At 35.0% G+C, this 24391-nt stretch overlaps 1 protein-coding gene across 1 annotated transcript; it reads right to left on the bottom strand.

Annotated features, from left to right (window-relative positions):
- Positions 1-22563, bottom strand: LOC124439417 (periodic tryptophan protein 1 homolog). The gene is given in 24 exon segments (XM_046989642.1): positions 1-324; positions 782-864; positions 5765-5844; positions 5846-5868; positions 7020-7061; positions 7830-7909; positions 8358-8448; positions 10078-10155; positions 10524-10557; positions 10630-10691; positions 14091-14106; positions 14108-14170; positions 14747-14752; positions 14875-14936; positions 15399-15439; positions 15442-15501; positions 17413-17459; positions 17462-17519; positions 19122-19218; positions 20090-20175; positions 20659-20783; positions 20865-20899; positions 21919-21972; positions 22044-22563. Coding segments are annotated over 24 exon segments (1536 nt in total). The 5' UTR covers positions 22110-22563; the 3' UTR covers positions 1-177.
- Positions 22564-24391: the final 1828 nt, after the last annotated feature.

Here is a 24391-nt window from a genome sequence, read left to right as displayed (position 1 = left end):
TGAAAAACTCGTAATTTTTAAAGACGACATGAACAACATATTAAAGTAATTTCACAAAAGAGGGCATAAACGTCGATGGAGAAATAATATCCATTTCATCTTGCTGTTGTCGTTGCAAATACATAATTTATTGAGATTCCTGCTTTAGATGACAATGTCATTTGATCAATCAAGTGTTCATTTTCGTTTTTTCTTTTTCTTTTTCACAATCTTTTTTGCAGACGGGACATTACCTTCATTTTTATCCAAACTAAGTGACTTCAATGCAAAAGCAGCGTCGATGTCCATATTTTCCTCCTCTTTGCTTATTTCGCCAGGCTCCGCCTGCAAAAATTCAAAGGATATATGTATGTAGACGCTACATTTTCAAATCTTCTCCAATTAGAGTCAGGACATCGCACAAGCTCAAGTACCACAGTTTACTCACAAAACTTTTGAAACATTGTCTTTGAAAGTTTCATTTTCCACACATCCAACTCCCAAATAATATAGACTATGGACCTAATGCCAAAAGACTAAAGTTCATTCATTCATTTCCTTGTTGATTCTAATTTTAACTTAATTTTTATCGAGATCATTTTACATGCGAAAAAAACCCAAGATATTGGGCAACAATTAAAGAGTTCGGTAAAACTGTGGATTTTACTTCCAATAACATAGACGAGTGACTAAACAATTTTTCTGTAGCGTTGGTAGTTTGTTTCAAAGAAAACGACATACGCTGAGCAGAAAAGTATTGACGATTGAAATATTCCCCAGGAGAGAAATAAATGAAACAAACCTTTAACATTTCATCACCATTTGATGAGGATGGTCGTGTAGTAACGTTCATCAAACATTGTCGATTTTCAAAATGTTTCGAAGCTGTGTGAAAGAAAAACAACAAACTTGCAACATTATTACGAAATTTTCTACAAAACCGTTTTCACATGCAATGAAAAACCAAAATTATTCCAAGGTCTTTCGTCAATCAAATTATATACAGTGCACGATTTAATCAGTCGCCTAAATTAAGTCATCACAATGCAATCGTGAGACTCAAGTTACGTCCTTGTTTTCCAAACACAATGTAGCACACATGTTTATCATGCTATACACTCACTATACACACTATACACACCATACAAACTATACACACTGTACACACTATACACACCATACACATTATACACAATATACACACTATACACACTATACAAACTATACACACCATACACTATACACACTATACACTATACAAACTATGCACACTATACAAACTATACACACTATACACTCTATACGCTAAACGATAAAAGTTTCTCCGGATTTTAAATGACTTTTTATTGAGCTTTCGACTCGTTTTCGAGCCTTCATCAGAACGAGGATATTATTTATTTACACGCTTTTAGCTTGTAGACGCTTAGAGCGTCTAATTGGATTAGCGGGTGGATTAATGTGATTGGATGGGGTGAAATGCGTTATGGGTTTTGCTGTATTGAGAATATGATCGGTGTTAATACTATTAGAGTGTAGTGTTGTAGTTTTGGTGTTGTTTGTAGTTTTTTTGTCGTTTTTCTTTAGTTGTGAGTATATGATGGGTACGTCGATATGTCTGTTTATTGTGTCGTTGTCTTTACTGTACCAAGCTTCTTTAAATTCGCGTGCGTGTTTAGTCTGTGCGCGTCCGAGTACTTTAGTTTCTCTACAGTCGAATGTGTGGTTGTTTCCGTGGGTATGTTCTGCCGGTAGTGAGTTCGGATCTCGTCGTTTTATGGCGTTTTTGTGTTCTGTGAGACTTGTTTCAATTTTCTTTGATGTTTGTCCTATGTATTGCTTTGAACAGTCTTTACATGGTATCATGTAGATCGCGTCAGTTGTATCATGAACTGTTGTTTTGTCTTTATGTTTGGTGAAACATGATTTGAGGTTTGTGGGCGACGTTAATATTAAATGGTCGAAGAAGTCTGGCAGTCATTTCTGATGACCCGTTTGTGTATGGTAATGTGACGATTTTTACTGTTTCGTCTGGTTTTTGTTGCTTTTGTAAGTTTGTGTTTGTTTTGTATTTTGTATATAGTTTTGTTTATGAAGTTTCTAGTGTAATTGTTTTAATAAATGTTGAGTATAAGTAGTTGCGTTGTTTTTGGCTTCTTCGGTGTTACAATGAGTGTTTATCCTGTTAATGAGTGTTCGAATGCAGCTTATTTTGTGTTGTGTTGGATGATTGCTGTTGAAATTGAGATTTGGTCTGTGTGGTTTTGCGGTATACTTGTGTGTTTAGTGTACCGTCATCTGTTATGGTTAGTAGGATGTCGAGGAATGTAAGTTGTTTGTTCTTCGTCTTTAGTAAATGTTCTTTGTGGTATTGTTTATGGTGTGTAGGCTTTGTTCAGTTTTCTTTTTCTTGACTATGGCAAAGATGTCGTCGACATATCTTTTCCATAGTCTGATGTTTAATGTTGTTTGTGACTGATTTTGTTTCGAGGTGTTGCATGACGGCTTCTGCGAGGAAGGTGGATAGTGGTGATCCCATTGGTGTGCCTGAGATTTGTCTGTAGTATGTGTTTTGGAAGGTGAATTCAGTGGAGAGGCAAAGATTGAGTAAGTCTAGGATGTCATTTTTGTCTAGTTGTGTTGTAGCTTGCCAAGTTTTGTCGTTTGCGGTGGATGCGTCATTGGGTCGGATTCTTCTGTAGTCGTTTTCGTTTAGTTTCTTTTTGTCTTTTAGTTGTTTCAGTTTCTGGTTGATACGGTTGGTGGTCGTTTTGGGGTCAGCGTGAAGACGTTCGTAGGTGGTGGTGTCTTGTAGGAGGGACCACGTTGTGGTGGTGGTGTCTTGTAGACTTGACTACGTTGCCGACCTGGAATCCGCTTTTAAAGTACACCAACTTAACAGACCAAACGAAAGAAGACATTCGAAACAATATCACAAATAACCTCTGCCACAAACCACCTGTCACCCTACACTACGAAGAACTACGAGCAATTAAAAACCTACAAAACGACGACCAAATAATCATATTACGAGCTGACAAAGGACGCAAAACAGTTATCATGGACAGACGAGAATACATCGACAAAGCCGAAACCCTCCTACAAGATACCACCACCTACGAACGTCTTCACGCAAGAGGATACAACTAATTTGAACTCGTGGGCAAATAAAAATTTAATGGTGCTTACCTCTACAAAATCAAAAACTATGCTTATCACTGCAAAAAGAATTGCAAAGAAATTGGTAAATTCATCTACATTATTGTGTGTTCATATTAATGGGAATTATATGTTAGAGCAGGTTTCCACCAGATGCTTCTGGGAATCATTTTAGATGAAGACCTAAGTTTTCAAATCATATTGATAAGCTATGTTCCAAATTAGCTAAACGAATTGGCCATTTTAAAAAGTTAAGATATTATCTACCATTGGATGAACGCATTGCGTTTTATAATGCCACTATTAAATCTTCTATGATGTTTGGTAACTGTGTTTGGTCAAATACAACAAAAGATAACTTGGATCAAATTACAAAATTACAAAAGAGAGCAGCTCGCGTAATTCTAGATGCCTCAACACGCGATAGGAGTATTCCACTCTTTTCCAAATTGAGCTGGATACCTTTTAGTAAAGAAGTGGAAATTAGAAAGGCCATGATTTGTCATAAACGTTTCTATGGTAACTGTCCATCTTATATTATTGATATTCTACCAACAAATGCCAGTCGCCACAATAGAAATATTCGTTATAAAGACTTAACAATTTGTTTACCCAAAAAAAAGAACAAAATGATGGTGGGAGATCTTTTGCTGCTAATGCAAGTCGATTTTGGAACAGTTTACCTCTTACTATGCGTAAACGTTCATCAGCTACACTTTTTAAAAAGAAACTTTATGATAAAACTAATTCAGATATGCTCACAGAATAATTTATTATTCAGTTTTTTTAGTATTTTAGTCTTGTGTAATTCTGGTTTTTAAATTGTAATTGATCTCGTAGTTTGTTAGTTTGAGGGCCACAAGTTTTTCACACTTGTTGTGTCACGTACCCTCTTTAATAAAGTTTCATCATCATCATCATCATCATCATCATCATTAATGAGTCGAAAGCTCAATAAGAAAGTCATTTAAAATCCGGAGAAACCTTTATCTTTTATGTATTAAATGCCTTGATTACCAATTTTCAAAGTTACTCTATACACTCTATACACACTATACACTCTATACACACTAAACACACTATACACACTATACACACCATACAAACTATACACTCTATACACACTATACACACTATACACACTATACACATTATACACTATACACACTATACAAACTATACACACTATACACACTATACACACTATACAAACTATACACACTATACAAACTATACACACTATACACACTATACACACTATACACACTATACACACTATACATACTATACACAATACACACTATACACCTATACAACTATACAACGATACAAACTATACACTCTATACAATCCATACACTCTATACGCACTATACACACTATGCAAACTATACACTCTATACACACTATACACACCATACACACTATACACACTATACACACTATACACTCTATACACACTATACACACTATACACACTATACACTCTATACACACCATACACACTATTAACACCATACACACCATACAAACTATACTCACTAAACACACTATACACACAATACACACGGTACGGTGTCTTTGATTGCTTTTCCCAAATTTTGGCCAGAAAACGCGTTTATATCATCTCTTAGCAACAACACAATGGCAAAGGCACGATTTATAAGGTTTGCCATCGTTTTTATCTTTGCAAATGAATACCAATGTCAAAGAATTGACGCGTTCGCACTTAGGCATGAAAATCATTCAAACTAAACCTGCAATTTTGAAGGTCTTTGGATGCAGTTTAGAGCAAACTTGAACTTCGTTTTGAAGGAAAATAATATGTTCCTGCATAAGTGCTGGACATCAATACAACATACAAGTATTAACATTTTCAAATAAACTACATAAAATTCTCAGAGACATCACTCGTACACATGGTAAAGCTGCTGTAAAAATAATTAAATGTCCCACGTTCTCTACCTTGAAATTAGTATGAAAAGCAATCTGCATTTGTAATCGAATAAACATTCTAATTAGCAATTTCAAAATGCGTTTTTAATGTCAGGAAAATGTCCTGTAAATGATGTTTTTTTTTAATGTAGCTGCCATTTGTCTCTGTGAAATGCAAATTGTCAAATTAGTCGTTTCAAATAGTTGGATATGTAATCTTTCACATAAAACATGACATAGCCTTGCATTTAGTCCGGGACGTATAAAAATTGCACCAATATCACCAGTATTGGAACAATATCACACTACTATACACTATTTTAACAAGTTTTGCAGCTAGGCCTTTCACCGGAAGTGACTTTTTATGAATATGATGTGCTAGAATTAGCAATTTTTTGAACAGCCGTAACTCAACCATCTTTTAAGATATTGACCTCAAACTTTGTATGTGTTCAGTTTTTACATATATCTATCATTCGTGTAAAAATGAGCAAAATCCAAAATTTTGAGTTACAACCGTCTGATGATTTGACATAGGATGAGCCTATATTTCAACAACAAAATTGTTTTGTACAAAACAAAATTTATCACTGAAATGTTAAAGACAGCTTGTTGGTACAAACAAATTAAAGTTCGATAAACAGATGGTAAGTAGACAAGTAACAACACAAGCAATAAAAAATATATATATAAACCTGGTGCACTTTGTATTATATCAAACAACTGTAGGCCTTGTTTTTCACCACCCAAAGCAAATACATAAGGACTATCGGGACGACGATATGTTGAGAATGGAGCCCTGCGAGAATAGAGATTTCGAAAATCATTTTCAAGGAAGCAGTGCGAACAATTTTCTGACGCCGTAAGAATGAAAAGTGTCACCGAAGTATTTAAAGATTAAATAGTGTGATCTTGCATTATACCTATAGATGAAACATGTGATGGTGCATTATAACCATTGATTAAACATGTGATCGTGCATTATACCTATAAATGAAAAGTGCGATGGTGCATTATACCAATTGATGAATCATGTGATGGTGCATTATAACCATTGATTAAACATGTGATGGTGCATTCTAGCCGTTGATGAAACACGTGATCGTGCTTTATACCTACTGATTAAACATGTGATCGTGCATTATAACGTTTGATTAAACATGTAATGATGCATTATAGCCATTAATAAAACATGCGATGGCGCATTATAGCCATTGATGAAACATGTAATGGTGCATTATACCCATTGATGAAACATGTATTGGTGGATTATAACCATTGATGAAACATGTAATGGTGCATTATACCCATTGATGAAACATGTAATGGTGCATTATAACCATTGATGAAACATGTAATGGTGGATTATAACCATTGATAAGACATATAATGGTGGATTATAACCATTGATGAAACATGTGATGGTGCATTATACCCATTGATAAAACATGTAAAGGTGGATTATAACCATTGATGAAAAATGCGATGGTGGATTATAACCATTGATTAAACATGTGATGGTGCATTATAACTATTGATGAAACATGTGATGGTGCATTACAGCCATTGATGAAACATGTGATGATGCATTATGCATTAATAAATCATGAGATGGCGGATTATAACCATTGATAAAAAATGCGATGGTGGATTATAACCATTGATTAAACATGTGATGGTGCATTATAACTATCGATGAAACATGTGATGGTGCATTATAATCATTGATGAAACATGAGATGGTGCATTATACCAATTGATGAAACGTGTAATGGTGGTGTGAAAATATATTTAGCCTCCAGGCTATTTTCAACTCTCCTCTAATAATCTCCCAGTTGAAAGATGGTAAAAATAGACCCCGGGGACAAAAGAAAAATAGGGTGATTTATTGTCAAAAGTTACACAGATATCAGTAAAACAACACGAACAACATCAATAAGTAGGACAAACCATTTTCATGTCTCTTGACACCACAAAAGATGGCGTGTTGTTCTGTTAAAAAGATAACGGAACGTAAGGTCACGTGCTTAAAATTTTCTTTTCAGAAAATGCACTTATGCACGCAATGAATTAAGTATAAGAACATAATATTAATGCATGTGATGGCGTGAATTAGCATACGCAGGCAATTTTATTTGAATATTTATTCATCCCCCAGCTTCTTTTCAGTCCCCAAACTTTATAATAACTCCCTACTTGAAAGGTGGCAAAAGTAACACCCAGAGTGTGCCTAAAAACAGGCGATGCGAATGAAAAACTAACATCCAGAGTGTGCCTAAAAACAGGAGATGCGAATGAAAAAAGCCATATATTAATCGTGTGATTGTGGAATGGCAAAACCTTTCCAGTTTTTCTTGACTTTAAGAACCAACGGTGGAAAGAAAACACCAAACACAGTGTAAAACGCTGTTTTGGAAATGTGAATCTAACTTCAATGCAAACGGTGTACGAAGAAGATATGAAACTACGTAGTTAGCAACAAAATGTGTGAACAGGACGGTAGCTAAAACGTTAATTTTTGGTTGGGGGGGGCGAATAATTTCTCTTGAAACGAAATTTACCTTCAAAAGATATCAGTCGGGCATATAAATAAATACCACCACCCCTCAATTAGCGTTCTTGCTACGGCCCTGAATGCGGACATCTTCAAGTAGCTATATATCCTAACGTTTTCACGAAATCTCTATTATTTTACAAGTCGCGGACAACCATAAAGAAAAAGTTCAACAATCGATTTGGACAAACAAATCATATGCATACCTCGATATCCCAGACCTTGACCATTTTGTCCTGCGAGACGGAAGTTAGACAGCCTGGAAGTTGCTTACTAAATGAAATACCTGCAAAAAGCAAACAACTTTTTTTTCACAAAACCTTTTGTTAACTCTCGGATTTAAACATTTGTCGACGCAAGAACAACAGGCGAGAGTCGTAAACGTCATTGGAATCGAGGTGAATACTGCCATAGAACAGTATTTTCACAACGAAGTTTAGTCAATTAGTAAACTCTGTAGGACAATTTCAGTCACTAAACCAAAATTTCTTTCACCAAGCAAAGCCCGGTTAAAAGTGATATCTTTATTATTTAGAGCGTCGATTGACAAAGAGAAAGGCTGGAACCAAATTAGTTAATTTTCGTAACGTTTCTTCATCATAAGTTCGACTTTTACTTATAATTGCGCCATGTTTAATAATGTGGAGATTTGCAACGGCAACATACGTATAACCATCTTAAAATCGTAACTGAAAACTCAGATTAATACATTAAGCACGAGATAGCTGTTATACCTGTGACGGCTTCGTCATGAGCATTTAAGGTGAAAACTGGATCATTTGATCTGACATCACAACAATAAATATTTCCTTTGTCGGTGCTTGCCTGTAATAGATGATGAAAAATTGGAACGACATTCATTTGAGTGTATCTATGTACTGTAGGTCATAGGGAAGAGTGGGGAGTAGGGCACGAGATGTGCTCATGCAGATTTTAAAATGGACCTAATACAGCAAAGGAAATTTTGAGTTTCACTTATTACTATTAGTGGACTTATAACAGCATTCTATTGCAAATGCTTAAATTTGATTGGCTACTTTTCTCGCAATCTATTTTCAATAGATAGCAAGTAGCAAAGCAATAGATGGCGAGTAGAAAATCATGGCTGCCGACCCTGCCGTCTAGCGTTTCACTTAAATTTCTTACGATAAACTTGATTTTTTAGTTCAAAAGAAAATTCTAGAGAAGACTAAAGTTGACACTAAAAACGACTTTGAGATATTTCAATTAAAATAACTTAACATGTATTGAGCGAGAGTCATTCGCTTTTTAATATGAAAGATGTCAAAAACAAAAAATGCATAAAGCAAATTAAGGAAAACCATAGCAACCCTTTTTTTTATGAATGCTAGCATGATTCCACAAAACAAATAGATTACTTGCTCTCGATTTACATGATGGGACTGTTGTTTTTGGCTTCGCACTCATCAACACATAGAAATCACTAGCTCGTACTGTAATTTCTAAATAGAACCGCTATCGAACTTCAACTTCAGCTACGTCACGATGAATTTTCAAATTTATTACGTCATTTCGTCTTAAAAAGAGCAATTGCCATGGCGAAAGGCCTGAAACCAAGGAAAAACTCTCCAGAGAAAACCAAGAGTTCTGAAAAGAACTGTTTTAGAATAAGAACACTAACCCGAAAGTTCTGAACAAAAGAACTATTTTAGAAATTTAAGACACAGTTTCTTAAATTTCTAAAACAGTTCTTATTAGAACTCGGCGACAATCAAATTTTTCCCCGCGACAAAGTCTCTGTTTTATTATTACGTCATTTATTGATGTCGTTATACATATATCTGAGCAAAATGTAGAGTAGATATTGCAACAATGTTGGAGTAGCAAATGAAAACAAAGTGAACCATTCATCTGGGATAAAACATTATAATTAAATTAAGAACGTATATTGAAGAGCATCTTTTTATCCAGCATCGCGGAAAAAAAATAGAAAACCGGGTTGTAGAAGATGTTGAATTTTTTTCCCCCTCTCGTAAATATGAAAAATAATTGGAAACACAAGTCTACTCGGATTCGTTGATTACGCGCAGAATGCAATTAAATGAAGGGAAATAGTAGAATTTCTACTTCCCATGTTATTTTACGAACATTTCCTGGCAGAGAAAAACTCCCAAAGGTCGAAGTTTAACTGGACACAAGTATTGTTCAATTGGTGCCACTGGAAAATGCATGAATTTGTTATTTCAGAAAAGTTTTACTGTCGCTTGATTATTTATACAAAATTCTTGTCCTAAAGAGTGAAATGTTACGTATGCAAAGTAACAGACTACCCTGGATTTCAGCACAGTCGGCATGGCATGCGAAATAAGGGAGCTTCATCGTTCCAAAAGAAACACGGTTGCAAAACAGTAAAATTTAATTACATCCATAAATGTGCATTCATTCAAACATCCCAAATGATTTGTAGAAGTGAAGAAGATTTCAAAAACTTACCAAAAAATGAAAGGGCGAAAAATGGTTCCATATCGCACATTCAACTTCACCCTTCAACTTCCAAGACTTGCAACTTTGCTGCGAATAAAGCGTACAGAGCGTTTTCACCTTACGTCATAGCCGCCCCAGATTGGTGTGGCAATTGAAAAGAATTTTAACAAAGTTCTTTTGTTTGATGCACCAATATGGCCGCTTCATGTCGTGTTAATCCATAGGGAATGGCTTTATCTGCAATGTCATGACCAGATCGATAATTTTTTTTTTCGGGGGGGGGATGGGGCAGGCAATATTCATATATTGATGTTATGCCGTATTAAGTTCCTTTGAAATCAATTGTTTTCTACAGATCGCAACATGTATATATAAATACCCCCTCCATTATCGACGCTGGCTACGCCACTGCGTATATACGCATTGAAACGAATTAAAATGGCAATAACTACTACCTCTGGACTTCTGCAGTCGGCGACTTGTGCAGTTCTACAAACAAAAATCGAGAAAAAGTAAGGTGGCATACTGACGTAGCAAATAAATAATTTCACTTTTCCTTGCCTATCAAATGACCCAGTAAGCAACAGCTGTGCTTCATAAGGATGCCAACTGACAGTCTGTACCTAATAATGGCAACAAAAATAGTTCATCTTGCTCAGCAGCAATGCCCAAAAAATATTTTATCTGTAGTTCAACTGCCAAAACCAAATATTTATTTTGTTTAAATGAAATATTCAAAGCTGTAGCCATATACGCATTCGTAGCCCCTTAAAATCTCCACGGCCCACCCTAGAGAGTAGTCATTGTTAAGTAATATGTTAAACACGTAATTCGCTGATTGGTAATGCACAACAGCTGATTGAGGAGCGATTATTTTGTTGACTGATTTAGAATTGATCGTATATCAATAATGATATTATCGGTAATACTGGTTTTGCGAGAATATAGGACTCTTTAGGCTGAAAAATCTTCACTATTTTAAGTTTTATGTACGATATATTTGTACTATTTTATTGTTTGTTTACCTTTCACTTTGCGTACGAAATACATGAAAGTTTTGCAGGTCATATTTTCCTTTAATGTACATCTGCGCTCAAACAGGGTTCTAAATTAAAGCCTGGATGCTCGAAAATAGTACTGTGAACTAATTTTTACAGAGTGAAGAAATATACCTACTTTCTTTGCTTAAAAGACATCGTAGTCGCGACTACGAATTTTTACAAAACATCGTACTCAGATTGATGACGGCTACGTGTTTTGTTGTCGCAACAATGTTTTCGCGCCAAAATGACGTAAATCGTACTCGTAGTCGTACTCGTAGTCTTTGCTAAAGCTCCCTAATACTGTTGTATACATGTTTGTTTATGTAGATCGTCCAGGTTATTAGAGTCCTGAGAAGGACTGTTGGTGTTGACTGACGTTTCGACAACCTCAACGGTAGCCATCTTCACTTTTAGACTCTGAAGTAGACTACCGCTAAAGTTGTCGAAACATCAGTCAACATCAATAAACAACAGTCCTTCTCAGGACTCAACTAACCTGGACGATCCACATCTACAAACATGTAACGATACTCCTGGGTTCAAACCATTTACTTTACTGTAGTATTTGATAGTAAAAATGGTTACTCATAATTTTATTCTATACTTTTATTATACTGGATGTAGCTATCGAAAAATGAACAGTTTGCAAAACGAACACAATTTGCAAAAAACTTTGGTGGAAACAATTAGTTGGACTTCCAATCGTTCATCTGACAGTAAAATTCACGCAAATGATAAAATTTTTAACGTAAAACTTTTGTTACCGAGAAAGCACTTTAGAAAAAGCTTGCGCACGAAAAATGTAGAAAACAATTGAAATACATAGAGTTAAATTATGTCACAAGTTGTTAAATCTGACAAAGTTTTAAAAATTGGCTGATTAAGTGTAATTTACAGCAAAGTTTCTGTGGCAAAATTGTCTTTGGCAAAATTTATTTGCTCGTGTAAATTAAGAAATTTGACAACTATTTCTTCGACAAAGTCATTTGTTCAAAAACTGGCATCCAGTTTTTTAGCAAACATCTTAGTCATAGAAATTCAAAGTGATCACATTTACTTGAGCAAAGTTTCTGGGGTAAAGTTATTAAAGTTATAAAGTTATACAGAGCTATATCCGTGTGAATGAGTAAAATGTTTATTTGCCAAAATTCTCTTTGTGAAAGATTATTTACTTGTGTAAATGGGATATTTTGTTGGTTACGTCACAGAATAGACATCTAACAGAAGGCCCACTCGGCTAAAATCGTGGCGTATTTTTTCACTACGCATGCGTGACTTTCCAGCAAGTACATTCACAACATCAATATGGAATAGTATTGCACGAGAATGCTATTTTACTAATAATTCCCGTTTAAAGCAAACGTTTGCCGAAATTTTTACAAAATGTTATCATCTTGCCAAGAAGATAAGGTTCGCATTTGTAGTGCAAAACGATATATTTGTAAAACATCTATATTTTCTATTGCAATCTAGAATTTGTGTCTTCTTAGAGTTTACTTCAGAAAAGTCTCTCTCGGGCAGTCAGTCGGTACCACTAGGACTGTTTATGGTTTGGTTTGCTTTTGATGGCCGATCTCCAGCCGCTCTGTTGCTTGCGGCCGTCTTTAGCAACGTTTTCCTAACTGTTCAATTTTTTTATACATGTCTTGTGCAGTCATCTGGTCTTGGAAGATTCACAATAATATGATAGGATTGTTTCAAACATAATTGATTACAATGTCTGCGTTTTCAACATAATTTCGGAGATATTTTCAAGCATTTTTCTATTACCGTCACAAAATTTCTTATGTTTAAATTACAAACGAACAGCGAAATTATTTGATAACTTGAATTTATCCCTGAATGGGCAAATAAAGATATTAAGATGTACTTGAAGCTGTTGACGTATTTGAGCCAAGAGAAAAGAAAAACCCGGTTTTCAAACCCAAACGTTGATTTACACTTCGTCTTCGATGACACAATTTCAAAAAAATTGATCAGCCATTGCTTGTTCATTGTGCTAGGCAATCTCATTCTAGCACAAGACTTAAGCTAGCCAATAGCATTTCTTTAATCCTACAGATCATGAACGCGTAATACTTGCAAAATCTTGACTTTTTTAAATTTTCAAGTCTTGGGGAAAACAAAAACAACTTGTTTGCCGGTTAAAAAGGGGAATTATTTTACTTTATTATATAAAACAAATAGATTACAATCAACCGTTGTCTAAACAGTTAAAGATACACAGGTAAGACGTAATTTGTGATAATTATAATCAATCACCTTGGTAGCTCGTGGCCACTCATCAGTTCTTATATCACAAATGTCGTCATACCCGTTTATCCTGTATAGACAACAGTTAAGTTTAATCTATTTGTTAAATAGTTCACACCGACCATGCTCCAACATGCTGAGGTTTACACGACGTGGTCAGCGGTTACCGCCCTATTTCATGGGATGACAAGTATGATAATAACGTAATATCACACAAGTATTACTATGTACTTTAATTTATAATAAATGTAAATAATGTAAAATTCAAAACCTGTCTCAAAACCTTTATACTATTTTTGTTCAGAAAGCGTTTCACTTCAGTCAAAGTCAAAGAATTTAGTAGAGATACTCGTGTCTTTGGAAATACAAAATATGCTAGCATAAAGGAACGTGCATGACAAAATATTTTAAAGCTACCACCAGAAAAAAACAACTCAATCTTCTCCGGAAGAACTGTAGAGCATGAAAATATCCCAGATTTCGTGATCTGCGTTCGAATATTGTTACACACTGCAGTATAAGAGTCACATTTACATACAAATTGCAAAGCGTTGAACAATAAAACATACCACTATAATTGATATACTTTAATTATGATTATAACGTTCAATCTTTGTAAAATTTATCATTGTTGCATTTAATATTGCAATGAGTTAAAAGCTCAAGGCTACGGTGCACAAAATATCATAAAAAAAGAAAGAGTGACCTTTACAATAACATAATTACCTTATTACTATGATGTAAGGACATTTACACACTTTGATTCGGCTAGATCCCAAAGAACAACGAAGGCCGAACCGGCATAAACCCTGCAAACATACAAACAGGCTACGTCCTCCGGTATTTTGTTATCAACAAAAGTTTCAAGGAAATAACTTTTTAGATAGTTAAATCGATTTTACGCTCATTTGCAATAAGTCACATCGATTGAAAATTTTTCTTCATACACTTTTGAGTCTAGAAGAAGGCACCGCGCCAGGAAATGACGTAAGGAGAAAACGCTTGTTCGTAAAGATACACGTAAAATAAACTAGAAATTCTAGGAAATGGCGCCCGAACGGTTTCAATTCTAAAAGATTGCTCGCCATCTACACAACGTTTACACACGTATGCGGCAACTCAAATATGTAATGCACTTTTTTCTGGTTTTGCTCTAACAGCTTTATTGTTTACAATAAAACCTGCATAATAAAAGCTATATATCTTAGTGCAAGTGTTTACGTCGAGCCGGCACGAAGCTACCAACTTCTAGACCAAAAGTACAAGAGATATTTTCATCCAATCAAATGTTCTTAAATTGATTCAACTATCTATAGAATTCTTTCCCCTGACATACGTAGGCACTTTAATGTTCGATCAATTTAATGGAATTTATTTTGTACGATGTTAATCCGTCTAGAGTTTTTAGCATACTAATGCAAGAGTTTACTATAAGGCAACACGCAGAAGACAAGCCATGCCAAGCATTTAAATGCATAACAGCCAAACAAAACCATTCATGGACAGAATACCTGGTATTTTTGTTCCAGGAAGATCGAGAACTGCATCGACGTGCCCGGTTTCTGGTGATTTCTACAAAAATGATTGAATTTACAGGTTTAATGAGACCTTTAATCTAAAATGAGACACAGCTCACTGTTTAGAGAACATGTGTATTTCATAATGAAGTCTACTTAAGCGAATGGTGGAAGATATCGTCTAAATACAAGATATGGAAAGTAAGTAGTAAAATATAACAATAGCTTACGCTTAATGCCTCCAGAGAAATAGTGAGTTTATTTTCCGAGATTCCGATGTTTCCCAGAAAACTATCATGTGGATTAAATGTTGCTGAGATGAAGATGACGATGCTGCGATAAAGTAAAACAGGATTTAGAGCTGTCAGATAAGAGACCAGAGAGATAAATGAATGCACGCAGAGAACATGCATCGTTTAAAATAAGAAGATACAGCAGAAACGATGGAGGAAAAGGATTTGCTGTTGCGACAAGCCGAACAGAAAGAGACGAATACCTAATTCGAGTACAATAATACCTTCTTGCTTTTCTTCTTTCGTCTTAAACTGGTCAATGGTCAATCACGTCAAGATCCCAAATATTGATATATGGTTCCATTGTTCCTACAGCAACCATATTACCTGAAATAGAAAGATTTGGAGCGTATAATATCAATAATATCAAACAACGACCAGTGGCGAGTTACTCAGTAAGTTACAGGCTGAAGCCTACGGTAGTTTTGGAGGCGCATTGTATCTAGACATAATTAGTTTTTCGTTTTTGCCATTCCGGACTAGTTAAATGTTCTTAATTTAGACCATTTATGCTACTAAATACCGTGCGATCTACTGTTCAAATGCACGATGCTCAAAACTCGTGAAGTAGTGGGTTTTCCCAGTTTGAATTTTAAATTTATTCCTTATTGTTGATACGATGAGATACAAAAACAAGCTGGGAAATGTAAAGGCAAAGGAGCGTAAGAAACGCAAATATCATCAAGAGACTGAACTTAGGGAAGATATAAGACTTAAAGCCCAACAACTTTGTCTTAACGTACAGGCCCGTAATTAGTAATCCGTCACTGACAACGACTGGGCACATGACCTCATTTCGGCTTTTTATTGATACTGACAGACATCAAAAGTTATTTTCAATTTTAAGCGAGCTATATTATTTCTGCAAATATTTTCTGCATGTAATAACTACTATAGAAATTGTTAACTAACTTTATGAGAACAATCAGAATCGATACAAACCCGAGACTGTCATAAATTAACCGTATTGACACAGCTACGTATATACTATCGATCGAACACTCTTTATATTGAGTAGAATCATACTAGTATTCTTTTGCAAATGCTTTAACTTCATTGGCTACTCTACTCATGGCAACTTTACTCATTGGTAACTCTACTCCTGAAAAATATGGCTTTAACCCTGCTGTTTTGTTTTACTCAGGTTTCTGACTATGAACTTGTCTGTTTACAACTGTTGCCACTAAAACAACGTTGAGAAATAAAAGGAAGAAAACAAACAAAAATTCGATGAAATAATAACTAAACATGCATTGAGTCTCCTGCTTTTTAATACAAACAATGTAAAAAACAACTAATGAATAAAGCAAAAAATTAAGGAAAACTATAGCAATCCTTTTCTATACAAATGCTATTATGATTCTACTAAAACATTCGCCCTATCAAATATAATCTCGAGCTCGTAATCTAATTGTTAATCTAAACCTATTTATACAGAACAACTTTCCATATAACAACTCTTAAAGAATATGTACGTCAACCAAGATGCATTGCGCATTTTTCTTTATGTTTGCATCGTTACCTTTTGGTTTTGATTGAGATATTATACATGTAGACTAACTACACGTCTTTTCACATAAAAATTTGAAGTGCATATGAAGCAAATTCACTGCGCGTCTGTTCTGCGATTGCAGCAGAGTCTCTTTGTCTTAAACTCTCGTTGTATAAGTCCATCCGAAAACGAATCAGGTGTAGTTGAAATCAAGTTCTTGCCGTCCACGCTTAAGCAAAGACGCCAATTCAAATCACAAGTTTTCGAAATTACTCAAAATCCTATTTTACATTAATCATTATCGTTAATCTAAGTTGCATGGACTACAAAAACAAAATCCACCATTTTCTCGACCCACAAAATGGCCGTGACGCTGTGATTAACGCGCAATGCATCTTGGTTGACACATATTCTTTAACACAATTGCTCTAACACAAATTCATGCATCTGTCGACTGAAATAACACTAATTTGTAATTCCACTGCATGAAATAACACTATTTTGTAATTCCACTGCATGAAATAACACTATTTTGTAATTCCACTGCATGAAATAACACTATTCTGTAATTCCGCTGCATAAAATAACACTATTTTGTAAATCTACTACATGAAATAACATTATTTTGTACTTACACATAAAATATATACGTATTACACGCCTTCGGGTTATTGAAAAACGAAGTTTACAGACTTAAATTCCACTTCAAACTCATTTGAGCAAATAGGATAAACACTTAATCAAACCTTGTTTATGGTCATTTTGCATCAAAGCCAAGCCATTCCAAGGCAAGGAAATGAGTCCAACATAATGTCATGATGAACATAAAGATCATTATCGTCTTCATTGTAAACTAAGCAGAGGAAATCAGATTGTATAAATATGGATGGTTTATGTGTTTACCTAATTATTTATGCTTTTTCATCATAAGTAATATTTTCGTTTTCATTAAAGCAGACGCGACACCCGATGAAAAGTCTGCCGAAATGCATCGCGTCATTTAGTTTATTGCTATATCTTTGTTTTTAGTTTTCAACAGTTCATTTAAAGTGCCTATATCACCTACAGATTTTTATGGTTTTGAATAGAGCATAAAGTTACTAAAGTTTCCAAAACATATTTTGATTTACTTGAATAGTTTTTATAATAAAGCTTTAAAGATGGAAAATAGTAAAAATCCGTCGTGCTAGGGACTGGGACTCAGGAACGCGTCCTTTGTCACTTACTATAAAATGAGTTACAATTCCGGTAATTAATTGGGAAAACTACATCTTCTTACAAAATGGTCGCTATTTAGAGCTCTTTCTAGCTTTAACAAGGCTCGCACGTTTGTCCTGAATGTGAAATAAAAATAAAACATTTGAAATGACATCAAATGTGCCAGAAAAATTACGCTATTGTCTGCAGATGCTCGTATGTCACGCACTCAAGTTGTAAATTCAGGACTGGTTGAATGCACTACCCATTACAGCAGCGTCATTCTCTTGCATCAACCAAGAATTTGTTATTGCAATTCAAACATGTGCACTAAAAACCAATAATCTTGATGTTTAGTTATCGTTTATATTGTGATGTAAACAACTTTCATCGATACGATATAACGGGAATATTAGATCGAACAAAGTATATATAGTGTTTTGCCCATTTAAACGATGGCTTAATTCTTCTTTTCTCTTCGTCTTTCATAATCTTCAATCTACAATTCGTCAGCTAAAGGCATATGGCTAGAGGTTCGTCTGCGTATGGGATAATTTCAATCTTCAAGAATAAGATGCTGCCAGCTTCACCCACAAATTTGATGTCGTTTCAAATGTTTCATCTTTCATTTCATAATGAGGACAACTGTACGACCCTCGTTAAAGCTAGAAACCGATTCTGAACACGACATAGCGACGGTTACGTAAAAAAAAATACAATTTTCCCAACTAGTTACAGAAATTGTAATTCATTTTATAGTAAATGACAAGTAATCAGAACAAGCAGACAATTTTAAATAAAACAATGATTAGTCTGAAGATGTTTTACAAGATATACACAATCTGTTGTCCAAAACTCTTGTATCATCTTGAATATCAAGAAAACGAGATGTCTGTTTTCGGAATCTGTTTCTTTTGTTTTATGTAAATGACAAAGGACGCGTTCCTGAGTCCCAGTCCCCAAAGACGACGAAAATTGAAACGAGCCGAAATTGCAATCTTTAATTTAGCTTACAGGTAATTTTTCAAAAACTATTCATTTAAATAAAAAATGTTTTGAAACTTATTTACAACCTTTTCATGCTCTATTCAAAACAATAAAATCTGATAGGTGATATAGGCACTTTAAGAATGACGTAATTATCATTCGCCACGACAAACACGCCGTTCAGAGCAATATCGAAGTCGCTTTTATTAATATTATCGTCTATTATTGAAATTTGGACAGTTTCGCTTTCAAGAATGTTTTCAAAACGTACCATGTATTTCTAGGTTGCTAAATTCGTCCTCAACCTTTCCGATAATGATCAAATTATCCGTTGGCTTAATGTTTAAATCTTCTTTCTCTTCATCGTCCCAAATAAATCGTGACCACACGTTTAAGAAAAGCATTCAACTTGCGTTCACTGTACATGATCAACTTGCTAAAGAGTGCATGTGTACATCAAAGTAATGATGGCGCAAATACAGGAATCTGTTCATCAATAAGAAATATTAGCTATTATTCACTATGTAAGCAATGTCAGTTTTGATCGGAGAACGTCAACTACGAACCAGAAAATATTCTCGATATCTACGATGACGTCATATTTACAAATATTTCCAAATACCTGTAATGATGACGTTCATTTAAAAAGAATAGTTTCTACAATTACTGATGCCATTAAAAGACGATTTTGAAAAGAAATCAAATAAGCGATTTGCCGCAGTTTTAAAAGCGATATGCAAAAGCTTTTGAAACAAAAGGATGCGTAAAACACTAGAAAAGCAGCGAAGCTCGCTTTAAAAATATTTACAACATATTTAAAGCAGAAGAACTTGAATAAACCGTCTGACAAGGACAAATTAGCAAAGATTTTAAAAATGTTCTACATTGATATGAGAATAATATTTCAGTTAGTCGAGGTAAATAATAAAACAATTGAATTCGGGCCAAAGTACAATATCAAAATTGTTCAGACTTACTAAATAATTCTTGATATCATGCTCAACCTCATCCAATAAATGTTTAATGTGTGCTCAAGGAAATAGTAAGTTTTGTTTTCCAACTGTCTCAAAAGAGAACGGAGGAAAATTTCCACGAGAGACATTACATGAAAAAATTGTAAATTGACACCCTCCCTAACCCTTCCCCCTTTGAGCTATCATGAACAAAAACCAAAACGACGCCCATCTTGAGGAATAGTTGTAAATGAAAGTGAAAAAATCTCATTGAATTGACAATTACCGAGTTTTTAAGAGTGATGTATGGATCATCGTCATTATTCAGAAAGTACGTCAGTCCGGCCATTCCTGCACCTGTCAGGACAACACCTACAGATCAACACAACACTACATAAGTATATGTCCACCATATTTTTTATCTGTGAGGCCAAAATTTATAGCGATTAGTAAAATGATGGACGAGGAGTGAGGCATCGCGAATAGCATAGCTAGTCTGCAAGTTTTGGTCTTGCTATATAAATTTCAAATCATTCTCATTGTTCATTTCTTTAGAAATGCATTGCTTTTGTGCAGTGAACACCTAAATATTTACATAGCACCAAACTTGCAGACCGGTTTACTGTGCACGAAATTAAATATTTAGGCTTAATTATTTCACGAGTCAAGAATAAGGTACAGAATCGTGGTAGTCAATAACCTATGTCAAACTTAAGCTAAATTATAACAACCCTTTACTGTAGCCAAAGTGACTTGTGTGAGACTAACTTTCAGTTTTAACACACTAGTAAATCCCATGCCAAAAATTCATAACTTTTTATTTAATTATGAACCCAAAACTCTGAATGAAACCACCTTCTCCTTCATCATCATAATTATCCAAATTGTATTCTTGAAGGATAGTATTTTCGTCATTGTCAGAGTTATCAGACTGCTCTTGATCACGTACTGTAAGTTGGATATTTCTGTGTTCAGCTTGCCTTCACTGTATTCATCACCTTCTTTTGCTCTAAAATTAAAAATTAATCAGGTATGTTAGGTATTACTACGAGGTGAACTACAATCCTTTACCTGCTAATATTTTAGCCTCCCAGATCTGAAGAGCAATAATTCAATTCAATTGATAAGATCTTAATAACCGAGGGTGAGGTTTTACCAAGAAACACCAGACCAAGTTGTTTTTATACAGACCAAGCCAGCAGTGCAAAGTTTGTACAAAAACAAAGGTAGAGGTAAGAGCAGTAGTGAACTTCCAGGTTAGAACAGAGGTTGAAATCAGAAGAGTGCTGATCATAGAGGTAGAAGAGTAATGAGAAGGACTGTTGGGTGAGTTATGACCAAGAGCATGGGTGTAAGACAAGGTATGAAATTTGCGGTATCCAATATACACAGGGTAATGGGGATTCTGTTTTGGATACAAAGCGTATTTTACTTGTGTCCCAATGGGATACCACAAAACAGGGATAGTAATAAATGTATCACCTCTAATTTTTCATAAAATAGTGCAGTTACACATGTCTAGCATAATAGCATTCTTATTTAATAATAATTTGTTCCTCCTAATGGATGAATTTATGAGTTGACATTCTGAACAGTGTCTTCACATTGAAAAAACTTTTCCGATTTCAATGAAAGGAATTTTGAGGTATTTTAAAAGGAGCTACATTAATAATAAAATGAGAGTTACCCTAAGTGTTGTGTTATTTTCGACCCAGGGCTTATGTAAACCAATTAGTAATGTATTCAAATTTTGGATACTAGATTAACGGGAGGGATACTGAATTCTAAAACCCTGGTATCAATATACATACTCAAAAAAGATTTAAATTAAACCCTGTAGGAAGATTGATAACTGGGGGACGGCTCACATTCATATATGCATGGTATTCAGGTCCTTTTAAATGCATTGTTTTCAATATGAGCCCCCCACCTGCCCCCGCGATCTTCCTACACTCATGGAGTGAAGATGACTGCAAAGGATGACAAAAATGAACACTAAAATTAACAGTACTCAGGATAGCAGTAACCTGGTCAATCAACATAAACAAGCATTAAACGTTACTCTACCAGATGCAACCCATTCACACAAAGTTAAAACATAAACCACATACATTATTTTGTCTTTGTCTCATTAATAAGCTGCTCCAATTCTTCCTGTGACAGTTCAACCTGAAATCATATTGATTGCAGTAAAGAATATAGTAAAACTACAATTCAAAAAGAAAAGAACAAGTAATCACCTTATCTGGCACAGTTTTGGCCACACCACGGCTGACCCATGTGATACATGTCACCATTGACGGCATTTCCCTCTCAAATCAGTTTCTCGCGCTTTCAAATTCTGTTAAAACTCAACTTTTCTCTTTGCATGCACGTGAGAAGTATATTTGGTACAATATTTATGTAAAACTCTTTATACAATTGCTTCTATTTTTCTGAACCGATATATGTATCGCATCCATTTTTCTGGCATATACAACCACAAATACAACCATCTAAATGAGGGTCTCCGCTGACCAAAAACGTGCCTACCTCTGACCTAACGACAACTGGACTACTCAAGTAGAAAAGACTCCTAGCTAGACATTGCGCATTGGTGACACATGACAAAAGTGGCGTTTTATGTACTTACTATAATCATGTAACACCATTGTCACACAAACATTTTATTACAGAGACACTGTCAGTTTAAGCTTAAATGAGTGATGAGAATGCTAACAGTGTTAAAGTATATGTTTGTAAATGATGATCGTCCAGGTTAATAAAAGTCCTGAGAAGGACTGTTTTGTTATTGTTGACTGACGTTTCGACAACCTTAGCGGTAGTCATCTTCAGAGTCAAATGAGAAGTAAACGTCAGGTCAGCCGTATTTGTTATCTGGTTCTTACGTCATTGTATTGTGTGTACAGGAAATGTGTATTGTCATTGTGGATTTAGTGTGAAGTGAAATATTTTATTTTTAGTTGTGATGTGTGATTTAGGTGTGACGTTTTTAGTTGTAATGTGGGTGTCAATTGTTTATTGTCATTGTGAATTAGTTTGAAGTGTAATATTTTTAGTTGATCGTTTGTTTGTATTGTGAATAAGTCGTTTGTAAGGTGCCGGTAATTGCTGTGATCTGTTCAGGGGGGTTTGTTCCAAGTTGGTATACCAACTTTCTAATGTAAGCCGTTGTCTATAGTCAGTACTGTAAGTGATGCATTTTGCCGAGTCCCAGTCAATGTTGTGCTTTGTGATTCGATGATGTTCGGCAATGTGATTAGTTTTGCCTTGTTTCTTAGTAGCTCGTTTGTGCTCAGTAAACTTATGTTTAAGTTCCTGCCAGTTTCCCCGATATAGGAGGCGTGGCAGTCGGATTTATTTTGTAAACTGCACCTTGTCGTTCGTTGGGTTGTTCTGTCCTTTATGTTCGTTAGTACTTGTCGTAACGTTGTGATTGGTTTATGTGCGACACGTATGTTGTATGGTCGTAAGATACGCGAGATAGTCTCAGACGTACCTTGATGTAAGGTATCGTTGCTGTTGTCACTGAGTTGTTCGTTCGTTGGGTTCGTTGGGTTTGTAAGTGTCGCGTTTGATAAAGTCAGAGTTATAGTTGTTTTGTCAAAACACGTTTGAGATAGTTGTTTTCGTTTTGTAGAGCGTCCGGTGAATCACATATGATTTGTGCACGTCTTGTTAATGTTCTGACTGTGTGGCTTTGTGTGATATAGGGTTGTAAGATGATTGTTCTAGTAGTCGGTCAGTATGTGTTGGCTTGCGATAAACTGTTGTTCGTAGTTTCTGATTGTCTTTACCAAACAGTCGAAAAAGGAAGAGTATCGCTTCGACATCTTTGGTAAATTGTACCATATTCACTAAAATTAATTAATTCACATAATTCAATAACAGACAATACTTCCTGTACACACAATACAATGACGTAAGAACCAGATAACAAATACAACTAACCTGACGTTTACTCCTCATTTGACTCTGAAGATGACTACCGCTAAGGTTATCGAAACGTCAGTCAACAACAACATAAACAGTCCTTCTCAGGACTATACCAACCTGGACGATCTACATTTACAAACATATATAACCATGGTCGTAAAAACGTTTTAATTTAGAGCAGTGCAAGCTTGAGAGTATTGTTGGAATGCAGAATGCTTAATATGACAATGCACAACTCACGGTGTTTACGAAATGTACACGTGTTTGTCCTGCAGGTATATGCAACGGCGAAAGCGTTCAGTTTAGAAATGACATATGCCGGAAAGCATATTTAATGTATGAATCTTGTTTTATGCACTTATTTATTGACTTTCCTGTGTGAGTAGCTTATTGTTAATATCTTTGTAATTTGCGTTATTAGAATACTTCTATAACTTTGAAAAATACAATGAAGACAAATTCGCGGGGAGAGACACGTGAAAAAGAGTCAGAGACCGGTATATAATATAATCTCTTTCCTGTTATGTTGATAAATATTTCAATAATAATGATTCGTTCTTTATAGCATAAAGTTTATGTCACATAATAATTCGTTAGAGGAAAGAGTTAATCAGCAAAAATGAAAGTTTGATTGCATACAAAATGAGAAAGC

Source organism: Xenia sp. Carnegie-2017, unplaced genomic scaffold, assembly GCF_021976095.1.
Source record: "Xenia sp. Carnegie-2017 unplaced genomic scaffold, XeniaSp_v1 HiC_scaffold_19, whole genome shotgun sequence".
Taxonomy (NCBI): domain Eukaryota; kingdom Metazoa; phylum Cnidaria; class Anthozoa; order Malacalcyonacea; family Xeniidae; genus Xenia; species Xenia sp. Carnegie-2017.
Note: the sequence above shows the minus strand (reverse complement) of the source record. Positions and strands in the feature narration are given on the sequence as shown.